The following is a 12,556-nucleotide window of genomic DNA, read 5'->3' as shown; positions in this document are numbered from 1 at the left end:
TCTGTATAAATTAACTATTTCTGTGCACATATAGGCAAAAACCTAATTGTGCACTGGGCAATAAAGGTGCCAGTGCCACAAAACAGCTAAGCTAATTTTCCATACACTGTCGTGCCATGAGCGATATACCTGTCTGTGCCATTCTGACCAAACAGCCTGTTTAATCAAAAAACAATATTATTTATCTCAACTTATCACAGTGATAAAAAATATTGTATTGCCGCAATTTATCAATCTTACCTCGCTGGGGCAGCAGCAGTGAAAGTGACTGCCCTGTGGAATGGATGACTTTTGCTGTGGTGATAAGGCTTGGCAGAAGTTATTTCTTACCCATTGTCCTGTGTTGATTTAACTGAGCATAGGTGGCAAAACGCAGCGTATATTTTTTTTCTATGTACTCGGCTCCTTGTTATATTAATACAACAGCACATATCTCAGATAAATACTTTTATATAATTACACTAAAGAGAATTGTGTCTTCACAGTTATTAATAAATGTGAGTCACATCTTTTGTATAAAATATAATTGAATACAAATACTTCCACATCTGCTGTTTACACCCTTCAAATATTGAATGTAATTGAAAATGTCTTAGTCCAAATGGAAATGAGAGATAAATAATGCAAATAGGCGGCTGCAGCTTGATAGTCAGAACACTGATGAGTGAAGTAGTGTCAGCTGGAGAGGTCAGTGTGCACACAGCCTATCTGAAGGGGATATTGATGGTCATCATCTTTGTACCCACCCTCCAGTACCAGCAAGAGATATACCTCTTAATTATGTTGCATCTCTAGGGGTCGTGCTATACTTATATGAACACTTTCACGAGCCGCGGCACTACTGCTGGCCGCCGCGGCTCGCTTCTGTCTGCTTTGGACGTCACTTCCGCCTTCTTCATCCCGGTTGCCTGGAAAACAACCGGGAAGCTTGGTTCTCCCTTCTACCGCACCCGGCCAACTGTCTAACAGCCAGGCGCGCGCGCAGGTCTGTATGAGTTCAGCCTCCTATGGCTGATTGGGGGAGATTGTATTAGCCACCTGGGCTGAGTATTGCAGCTGAGCACCCTGCATTTTCATTGGGCCACATCACTATTTAAGGCAGTGAGGACTGAGCCTCACTGTCGGTTATAGCTTTCAGTCTCTGGTTGCTGATCTGCTCCTTTCCTCTGCTCCTGTGCTATTCTGGATAGATTCTCTGTGTATGACCCCTGGCTTGCTTACTTGACTTTGTTGGATTGCCTGTGACCCTGACCTCTGCCTGTTCTGCGAATACGTTGCTTTCTGCCAGCCGTGACCCTTGCCTGGACTTCACTCTGCTGCCTGCTGTTGCCCCTCTGACCTCGGCCCGTTTCTGGACTCCGCTACCTTCTACCATTAGGCTCTCGCCTGCGCTGCAGTAATATTATAAACTTGTACTACTCTGAGTTAAGACCAGGTGGCATCTGAGTACCTGTGAGCACGTCCAGCTCTACGGGAAAGACGGCTGCTATAGGTGAAGACCTCTCTTGCCTGTTCTACGAGTTTATGATATTTTCTGTCAGCCCTAACATACACGCCCTCGCTGTAATCAACTTACGATTGCTCACCCCCTTTCCTCCTCTCCGGGCAAAGGGGACACAAGAATATAATACTCGCAAATCTAGATAAAAACACATTTTGATGCACATGCACAATATATAAGTGCGTATATTCATGTCACGAAACTTGACATACACTTAATTGTAAATGAGGCCTAATATGTATATTTTGTTTCTAGTAATATTCATACTCCTGTTACCACAATTGTATGTCAATCAAAGTTTACATATCTGGTATGCTGACATTCCACCAAGGTATGCAAAGACATTTATTGAATGTAGTGGTTGTTCTATTACTTATTTTTAACTGCTCAATTAGTTGAGGTTACTGTAGAGTTACTTTGAATTTGGAAATATTTCACTTAGCAACAACAGTCTAGAACAGGGGTAGGCAACCTGCGGCTCTCCAGGTGTTGTGAAACTACAAGTCCCAGCATGCCTTTGCCAGTAGATAACCAGCAGATAGATGGCAAGGCATGCTGGGATTTGTAGTTTCACAACACCTGGAGAGCCGCAGGTTGCCTACCCCTGGTCTAGAAGAAACAGTAAATGTACTGCTTGTTATACTCGTGTTACAGAGCAAGTTACAGTAACGCACACTGTTATTATTCTTTGAAGTACTTGCAATAGAAACATTTTGTTTCCCCAACACCCTTGTCAAATTGACCTTAATATCCATATAAATACTCCAGTTTGGATGTGACTGTTAGATGTCTTAATAGTTAGGAGTTAGTTGGTGGAGGTGATTAGTATTTATTATTATTGTCATTATTGTTACCAATATATATATTGAATGCACAATTAAACATAAACACCACATACAAAGCTTACCAGGGGTTAGGGTTATCCTTCCAACTCATAGCCCACTGGCTGGGAGTGATGTTCCATTATTAATATAATGTAAAAAGTGCCTATCCCACACAATGTGATATCACCGTTAATCAGACAATTGCCCATGTTTGCCATCTTCTTTTACCTCCTCTCCTGGACTGTTTGTTTGGTTGTTTTTCAACCGCAATTTACAGGCCACATTTACACCGGAAGGGATGCCGCTGAGTGACCAGCTGGAACTCTTCCAATATGTCAACCTATGCTTGTGGCCAAAGTGGACATTGAAATTGGACATTGACCAGGTTGTGTTTGCCACTGTAACAGATATGGACCAATTATTAACGTACTGCAACTCAGATCCTGGTTTATAACAGCATGTTCAAATTACTTTAGAGCGCATTTTCTACCACATCTGCAGGAACTTATTTATAAGTCTCTATTACTCATTCACTGATTCCTGAATTTCCCTTTCTGAAAACCTCCAACACCCCTGCCCCCCTCTCCCCATTCCTTTCTTAATGTCTCTGTTCTTGCACCTGACCTTTAAGCCTTAGGCTGAACTGTAGATGTTGCACATTGTAGACACCAGAGAAAGTTGACAATTGTAAGATCACATGGCGGTAGATATAAGAATGCATATTTCCTCCTTTGATCGCCTCCTCATCCTGAAACATTAACAATTCCAACTACTTCATGACTATTAAAAAATATTGTGTAAGGGAATACACTGCCAATGATCCGTGAATCACAAGCTCTTGGCAAAATGTATTCAGAGTGAGTTAATGTAGAGTCATATCTGAAACTATCAGCACTTATATGTATCAGTTCTTATGTGTAAGTTATACTTTAATAAAATATGTGTCACTTACTCTTACAATTTTAAATATCTTTTCCTGCTTAGCGTGTTTAACACTTCTGATGAAGTGTGTGTAAAAGTGTTTTTTTATTTTCAGGCACATTATACTAAGGCTGTCACATTCTATTGTAAATGTCTGTGTGTACCTGCTAGTAATATGTGGATGTAAGTGGCATGCACTTTACCTTTCTTGTTTGGGTTTTCATCCAGTTGAATACATACTTGCCAGAGAGTAGGTGAAATGTGATAGCTTAGGGGGACATGGCACCTCGGATCACGTCATTCGGGCCATGCCCACGTGAAGCAATGACGCAATTGTATAATTTTGACGCGGGACCAACATGAGCCAATTTGCAGTGAATGATGTTGTGGAGGAACCCTTCCCGCCCACTTCACTAGGAAGTTGGCACAATGCAGGAGAATGGGCTGCTCTCCCGAGTCCGGGAGACCTAAGCGTAATTTGGGAGTCTCCTTGACACTCCAGGAGAGTGAGCAAGTATGATTTAATATATGGAATCCTCAATAGTGTACAAGAAATTTTCATGTGCTTTTTATGTACTCCAGTACCACTCTCTGTTAGAGGAAACAGAAATAAGGGTCTTTTTAGTAAGACCCCTTCGATAACTACATTTTAATGTTTCAAAAAAACATACTAGTAGGTTAATTGGCTGCTATCAAAATTGACCCTAGTCTCTACCTGTCTCCCTCCCTCTCTGTCTGTCTGTATGAGTCTGCCTTTGAGTGTGTGTCTATATTAGGGAATTTAGATTGTAAGCTCCAATGGGGCAGGGACAGATGTGAATGAGTTCTCTGTACAGCGCTGCGGAATCAGTGGCGCTATATAAATAAATGGTGATGGTGATATTGCTACATATTAAAAATCTTTTATCGTGCAATTTATTAACAAAATGCCATCAGGGCAGCTGAGCGATAATACTGGCTGGCAACGGTAAGAGGAGACTCACCACTTACCAATCCAGTACTGGGACACTCTGTACATGCTTGAGCCAGCTTGGGCATGTGTACTGGAACTAGAAGCTTGGAGTTGGCCTCCAGATTCTACAAAAAAAAAAATTCAACTTCAGCATCGGAGGAGCCCCTGGCGTTGGCTACCTGCCAGCGGTAACCTTTACTGGCTGGGGGCTTTACTACAAAGGAAAGGCTTATCTCTGTTTAATAGATGCATAGTAACATTTCTTTTTGTATTACATTTTACTTCTTTCATTTGTCACCTATATTAGAAAAAGATTTGTTTTTAATTCCATTTTATATACAAAAGCATTAATTAATAGTAAATTGAGACCATGTAATGAACGGTATAATTGCTTTATTTTCTGTATTGATTGATGTCTGTATTGATTTTTCTTACTTGGAAAAATCTAAAATACAATTAGAAAATACAAAAAATGCTCATGAAGTGCCTGATTCATCAAGGGGTGGAAACTGCGATTTTGTACAATCTGCAAAAATCATTCTGCGCATGTCCAGAACTGGACCATACGCCACAAAACGCAGCCACTTTCAATTCATCAGCAAAGGACACTTACTACAGCCTGTCATTTCAGGAGGGAACAGGGGGGTAAATACAGTAACGGCCTGTCAATCTCAAATGCACACAGCGGCATCCAATTCACTCTCTGGGTATCTCTCCGGTACTTGTTTTTCATCCGTATCTCTTGCTCCAGCTACAGGTCTAGTCTAAGTGCCGCTTACTACTGATGGCGGCAATGTAAACATGCTATTACATGTGTTTCTCAACTGTAAAAAAAATGTAATGGGGAAAAACCTAAAAAAAAATCACTTTTAACATTTTTTATTGTTTTAGCATTAATGCCTATATTATTAACAGGTAACATTATTTGCGATTTTATATTCCACACATATATTGGATGTATACGGCAGTGTCTTTTTTAGTGGAGTAGAGCAGACCTACACCTGTGTTTATCAGCACACGTATCTTCAGATCTGCTCCCTGTTGAATTTGGGTGTACAAATGCCCGATTTATGGGCATTTTAAAACAAATGCACATTGGATTCATATGTGTGTCTTGATGTCAGTCCATTCAGCATTTAGCTTGGCAGAGTGAAGACAGGTAGGTAGTATGGGACAGGGACTTGATAACAGAAAGTGGGGGACATTGATGAGGACCCAGAAAGAGTCTGAAGAAGGAGGCAGAGGCATAGTAGAAGATGGAAAAGGAGACAGAATAAGATGTATCATAACAGCAAAGGGGTTGTGTGATGTAATACTGTACAAACCTCCAGCTTATTCACTAAAAGATAAGCTGTTATCTTAAATATAGCGCTATTTCAAATACATATGAAAGCTGCAGTACACTGCGGGGAGTTGTGTACATTTGCACAGTGTAGTGAAAAGAGAGCACAATAGCAGTTTCTAGCTTCTGTGTCATCATGCAACAGCCGCTAAACCACAAATACACAAGATATGTAAATGGCCTAATGTGGTGGACATAGGCAATAAGGTACCTAATGACACTAGGCTTCTGCACTGTGCATAAGTTCTTTATTATAACGCCTGCTTGGAGGTGGCACTAACCGTTACAATCAGGGGGCGATTGTCTCCCATGCACAATACTTGAACCTTTGGCTCAAATAAACGTATGATTTTATAATTACAAACTACACAAATAAAATGCTTCACTTAAATGCAGCCGCTATTCCCCTTTACCTTCCTGAGTCAAATAATACCTTTTATTTGTTACGGCTAAACAAGCAGTTCTATGGGTGAAAGTTCATTGAATGAGGAAATAAGATAAAAATATAAAGTAGTTCCTTAATCTGACTGTGTATTCTGTGTACTGGACAAGTATAGTCAAAGAGGGGCAATGAGCTAAAAAAAAATCAACTGAACACACGCATTCATTACGTTCTTCCACTGTAAAGCTACAGCTCACTTATACCCACATTGAATACACAATACACAGCACACATCCACACAGTACACACACACACACATTACACATATCCATACACCAAGGGCCTGACTTAAGCACATTTGTGCTTCACATTAATGTACATGTTAGTGCAAAGTTGACACACAGCACATGCACACATCTTACGTCTGTATTTAGACTAGTATGCATCTTGCACTTACAGCCCTTGTGCTTAAAGAGGTGTTTTATAGTTCAAGGGCTAGATTTACTAAGCTGCGGGTTTGAAAAAAGTGGGGATGTTGCCTATAGCAACCAATCAGATTCTAGCTTTCATTTATTTAGTACCCTCTACAAAATGACAGCTAGAATCTGATTGGTTGCTATAGGCAACATCCCCACTCAAACCCGCAGCTTAGTAAATCTAGCCCCAAGGGTAGTACACCGAGGGCATGTGGGAGAGAGTTAAGCACGCCTCTCTGAACTGCATCTTAATTTGAGTTACATGCATATGTATTTTGAAGTAATGCAAATGTGCAGATGCATTCTTGCCCATATGCACCCGGTGTATCTTTATGTTCAGCTCTAAATCAGGCCCTGAATGAGTTACAGCACATATCCACACAGACATCACATATACCCAAACTAATCTTTACCTACTTGTGACTCCGGATAGCATGCAAATTGCAGACACTAAATAAGATACGAATGTGTCTGCATTATGGGTTGTTGCACCTCATACACTTTAAATGTATCAGTCGCTACGGCCAGAAAGGCAGATAATTAAAGAATGATTAAATAATAGTCTGGTGCTAGCAAAATTGGGGGGACAAAAAGTGTGGGGTCCCTCCCCGAATTTACTATTACCAGCACTAGGCATTGCCAGCCAGGGCTGGTGGCATTATAGCAGAGAGACTCGCAGCGTGGGGTCCCCCTGCCATAATGCCACACCAGCACTAGGCCGGTCAGCTCAGGGCTAGATTCCCCAGGTAGGCAAAAAAATGCAGGCCCTTCCCCCCTGAGTTTAACCAGCACGTGCTGAATAGCTCTAGGGCCCTTCTACACCACAAGGGGTGATGGGTGTGGGATAATAATAAATAAATGTATAATGATTATTACTATATAGATAGATTTATAATAACGATATATAATAATAATATACTATAACTACATTATTATTATTATTATACATGATTATTTGAGTTACTGTTGCCTTCCTTTAAGCATTAACAAGCTGTTTTCACCTACACAAATGCCGTTCACTGGATGTTTTTGGTTTTGCACACCATTCCCTGTAAACTCTAGAGATGTGAAAGTGTGGGAAAATCCAGGAGATCAGCAGTTTCTGAGACACTTAAACCAGCCCACCTGGCACCAACAATTGTTCCACAATCAAAGTCACTTTAGTTCCATTTTTCCCCCATTCTGATATTTGGTTTGCACAACAACTGTACCTCTTGACCATGTCTGCATGCTTTTATGTTTTGAGTTGCTGCTACATGATTGGGTGATTTAATATTGCGCTAGTGAGAAGGTGTATCTAATAAAGTGGCCACTGAGTGTATATTTCATTTAATGTTTGGTACAGCTGAATAGACTTAGACACAAGCTTCTGATATGCTCTGTATAATAGTGATATTACAAAGCCCACATGTGTGTTAATGACTGAACATTGGAGATAGCAATTACATTTCTAGTGAATGATAAGAAATGGGCTTTGTACATACAGTGCCTATAGAAAATCATCATACACTGTCAAAATCATTACCTTTTGTCAGATTACAACATGGAAACTGAAATAAATGAATCAAACTTTTTCCAATTCCATGTACACATTTTGCCTTACAACATTCAACTAACAAAAAGTAGGCAACAGTTTGAAACAAAGAAATAAAAACTAGAATAACAGGGTTGGAAAAGTCCCCTGATTTAATACATTGTAGAACCACCTTTTGCTGTAATTACAGCCATCAGTCTATTTGGATATGTCTCTTCCAGCTTTGTGAATATTTCCACATTCTTCCTTGCAGAATTGTTCCAGTTCAGTCATATTTCATGGTGAGTAGTGATGTACTGCTCTCTTGTAGGCCATCCACAGATTTTCTATCAAATTTAGGTCAGGGCTCTGATTCAGCCAGTCAAGGACATTCACCTTCCTATCTATAAGCCAATGTGCTGTTTTCTTTGCAGTATGTTTAGGGTTGTTGTCTTGCTGGAAGGTGAACCACCTGCCCATCTGTAGCTATCTAGCAGAAAGACGCAGATTTTCCTCAAGAATTTGTGTGTGCTTGGCCAAATCCATCTTCCCTTCATTCTTGAACAATCACCCAATGCTGAAGAGGAACACCCCCACAACATAATGTTGCTGCCACCATGCTTCACAGTAGGTATGCTGGTTTTTGGGTGGTGTGCTGTGTTTGCACCAAACATAGCGCTTGGATTTCAGTACAGAAAGGTCTATCTTGGTCTCATCTGACCATACAACTTCTTGCCACATGGCATCAGAATATTCGAAGTGTTTTTTTGCAAAGCACAAGCGAGTCTGAGTGTGGCGCTTTTCCAGAAGAAGCTTCTTTCTTGCCCCCCTGCCACAAAGGGCAGATTTGTGTAAAGCTTGTGAGATAGTTGTCACACGAACAGTCTGACCAATTTCAACCATAAACTTGCTAATCCTTCAAAGTTGCCATTGGCGTCTTGGGAGCATCCCTGATCAATATCCCCCTGGCTCTGTCATACAGTTTGGAAGAAAGGTCCGAACTAGGCAAGGTGTTGGTGGTGCTATATGCGCCCAACTTCTTAATAATGCTTTGAACGGTACTCAGAGGGAGCGTAAAAGTCTTTGGAATCCTTTTGTATCCTTCTCCCACCTTGTACCTTTCTACAACTTTATCCTGGAGCCCTTTCAAAAACACCTTTCCAACCATGGTGAATTCTTTGCCTTACTACAACCTACTGGTAGCGGAATCGTCAAGGAACAGCCAGTTTTATTCTGAAGAAATCAAAACGATTACAATTGATGTTAGGTGGTGGCCAGTTAACCTGTTGTGTGATCTGGAAGGTTATTGGTTGTACCTGAGCAAGTTTATAATAGTTACTCTAAGGTAATGATCAGCTATCCAATCCAGGTATTTTAGTAATTATGTTAATTGTTAAGAATTTTTGTAAATGTTATTTTCACTTTAATGTTGTGGGTTATGATGTGTAAATAAGGCTGGACATTTTTTATTTAATTTATTTCAATTTCCACAGCGTAATGAGACAAAATATAACAATTTCGACAGGGTATTATGATTTTTTTATAGGCACTATATATAGTAGGTGGGGAGGAGGGAAGAAGTGAACAGAGTTTTGAGGTTTGGAGAAAATAGCCGAAAGAGAATAGTTTGGATTTATGTAAACGACCTTGTACCTTGGAAGAGAGGTTGGTATCTGTGTTTTGGGGGATTCTACCTTGTTTTATTTAGCAGAAAGGCTGTGATGAAAGACATGGAAGATAAATTCATTAGAGCTGTTATATTTGATTAGATGAATAATTGCATTTCTGTATTAATGTATATGTTATATATAAATAAATGTTAGCAGTTGTAATATAATGGAAATTAATTACAATACATGTCAAAAAAACTGTTTTGAAATACAATAGATAAAAGACCTAGAATCATCTTGTCCTTGGCAAAAACAGTTTACAATAGAATTAGAAGTGAGGTAATTTAAGCAGAAACATCAGATGAGAGTTCACGGTGGCTAAGTGGTTAGCACTTCTGCCTTACAGCACTGGGGTCATGAGTTCAATTCCTGTCCATGGCCTTATCTGTGAGGAGTTTGTATGTTCTCCCCCTTGTTTGCGTGGGTTTCCTCCCACACTCTAAAAACATACTGGTAGGTTATTTGGCTACTAACAAATTGACACTAGTCTGTTTGTGTGTTAGTGAATTTAGACTGTAAGCCCCAATAGGGCAGGGACTGATGTAAGTGAGTTCTCTGTACAGCGCTACGGAATTAGTGGCGCTATATAAATAAATGGTGATGATGATAAAACTTATCATAGTGCAATGAATGAGATACTGCTACTACCCTGAGTAAGTGCTGTATAAGAAGTGGTTAAGGCAGTATGATTGATAAAATCTAATGATATATGATATACATAGGTAAGGATCATTGTGGACAAAGATTCAGTGACATGATAATAAGTACAGAGTAAACCATAATTAGCTGAACTTAAGTGATGGCTCATGGAAAGGGTGATTAGGTCTAAGGTGAGTAACTAAGTGCATCATATGTACAATGTATTTTAATTTAATATTATGCATCATCACTATCAGCATTCTCTCATACATATTCATGGGATAGAATAATGAAATTCTATTGTGCGAAGAGTTCATAATAATTTTAACTGTTATTAGATGCAGTAGTCTCAACAGCTTAATAAAGGGAATAAACTAACACTGAATTTAGTCACCTTTCTGCATTTTCTCATCTTTTCCAATCTGCTTTCACAGACCTGGTCCACAATGGTCACTCAGACAGAGAACCTGAGTCATATATTACGGAATCATTCAGACAATTTACACTCTGGGCCCCTGAAGAAATTAAGTGATCTCATCCTGGAAAAACAGAAGCTGAAAAAGTCATATACTGAACAGTGGCAGTTTCTCAACCAGGATTATGTGAAGGTGACTTATTACACGTGCTTGGAAATTTGATTCAATGTGTATAGTATTATTATTATCATTGTGGCAGAACTTAATTTTAAATGTATGATCAAAAGTTTGGCACTTGGTGTATATAGTATGTTAGCACCAGAATAGGGTTGTACGTTTTCCAGAAATTCATCTTTAGAGAAACAACAACTGATTCCATTTTCACTGTTTCTATTCTACAAAGTAAATTACACAATACTCCCAATCATACACATCTGTCATAGATGAGATGCTTCCATTTGTAGAAAGGCTAAATAGTCCTGAGCCAAGGGCTCCGGAATAACAGCAGCAATTATCACTGTTTTTTCTGGCGACAAAAAAATCCATGATCATTTTTAATTACTGGTAGAATATATTTTATGCAGATGGATGTTGTGGAGATTAGGGGTCATGGTGCTCTATGGCAATGGAAGATGGGGTAACAAAGTTAGCAAAGGGAGAATAAATCTAAATGTGAGCCTGAACAATAAGGATAACTAATAGCCTTGATCATTGAGAAAGGGATACTTCTTATATGCCGTGGAGGTACTTCAGGTTGTTAAATATTACTCAAAGTAGCATTACATTTATTTGTAATTAATACAACATATAAAATACACACAATGAAGGAGATACTTGTAATTAGAGATGGGCGGGTCCGGTTCCCCGAGAACCGAACCCACCCGAACTTTGCCTATCCGAGTACCGAGCCGAGCAGGCTCGGTACTCTCCCGCCCACTCGGATTCCAAAACGAGGCCGAACGTCATTGTGACGTCGTCGGATCTCGGGGCTCGGTTCTCGCGATACTTGAAAATTATAAATACACGCCTCCACAGCAATCCATCGCCATTTGACAGAGGGAGAGAGCAGGGTGTAGTCACAAGCTGATTAGAGCAGGGACAGAGAATACAATTCTGATTCCAATTCTGATAACAATTGATAGAGAAGAGAGGAGGGTAGAGGAGTCTTTTTTTTTCATTATTTGGCACTACAAGTGCTTTGGGGTGTCCCCCATTCTTTTGCATTAATATTTCTGGCTGTCAAAAGTACTATCTGTCAGCAGACTTCAAATATAATATTTAGCACAACAAAGTGCTTTTGGGGTGTCCCCCATTCTTTTGCATTAATATTTCTGGTTGTCAAAAGTCCTATTTGTCAGCAATATTCCAAATAATTTTTAGCACTCCAAAGTGCTTCCCCTATTCTATTTCTGGCTGTCAAAAGTCATATTTGTCAGCAGTATCTAAAACATTTTGTAGCATTACAAGTGCGTTGGTCTCATAATGGATTCTATGCAGTCCATATATGAGCAGAATCAGCAACCAGGTTCTGTCACCAGTCCTGATGGTAGTGTTCCCAGTATGTCATCTGGGAAAGGCAATGTCAAACTACACAGTCTTTTGAAATCAGTCAAACAAACACACACCCAAAAAAAATTTACCTTCTTGAAGCGCAAAAGAAGTGTAACTAAGAAAAAGTTAAGTGTCGATAAAAAAAAAATTGCCAACATGCCATTCTATACACGCAGTGGCAAAGAGAGAATGAGGCCTTCACCTTTGTCTATTAGTGGCAGATCAAAAAATGTTACCAAGCCTACAAGTGGTGCAAAACTACTGTTACGGGTCAAAGCCGAGCTGCAAGATAACAGTAAGGCATTAGAGGATAATGTTTGCTCAATCAGAAATGACACCAATCCCTGTGGAGAGTCCATCCAACAGTGG

The 12,556-nt window shown here is 39.8% G+C and overlaps 1 protein-coding gene across 1 annotated transcript in view; it reads left to right on the top strand.

The window, feature by feature from the left end:
• FES (FES proto-oncogene, tyrosine kinase) overlaps positions 1-12,556 on the top strand; it is a 104,888-nt gene that overhangs the window by 22,663 nt on the left and 69,669 nt on the right. The window contains exon 3 of the mRNA XM_075207832.1: positions 10,655-10,828. Within this exon, the coding sequence (XP_075063933.1) occupies positions 10,655-10,828 (174 nt within the window). The remainder of the gene's footprint in view (positions 1-10,654; positions 10,829-12,556) is intronic.

Source organism: Mixophyes fleayi, chromosome 4, assembly GCF_038048845.1.
Source record: "Mixophyes fleayi isolate aMixFle1 chromosome 4, aMixFle1.hap1, whole genome shotgun sequence".
Classification (NCBI taxonomy): domain Eukaryota; kingdom Metazoa; phylum Chordata; class Amphibia; order Anura; family Limnodynastidae; genus Mixophyes; species Mixophyes fleayi.
The sequence above is the reverse complement of the archived record's forward strand: the minus strand, read 5'-3'. Positions and strand labels throughout refer to the sequence as shown.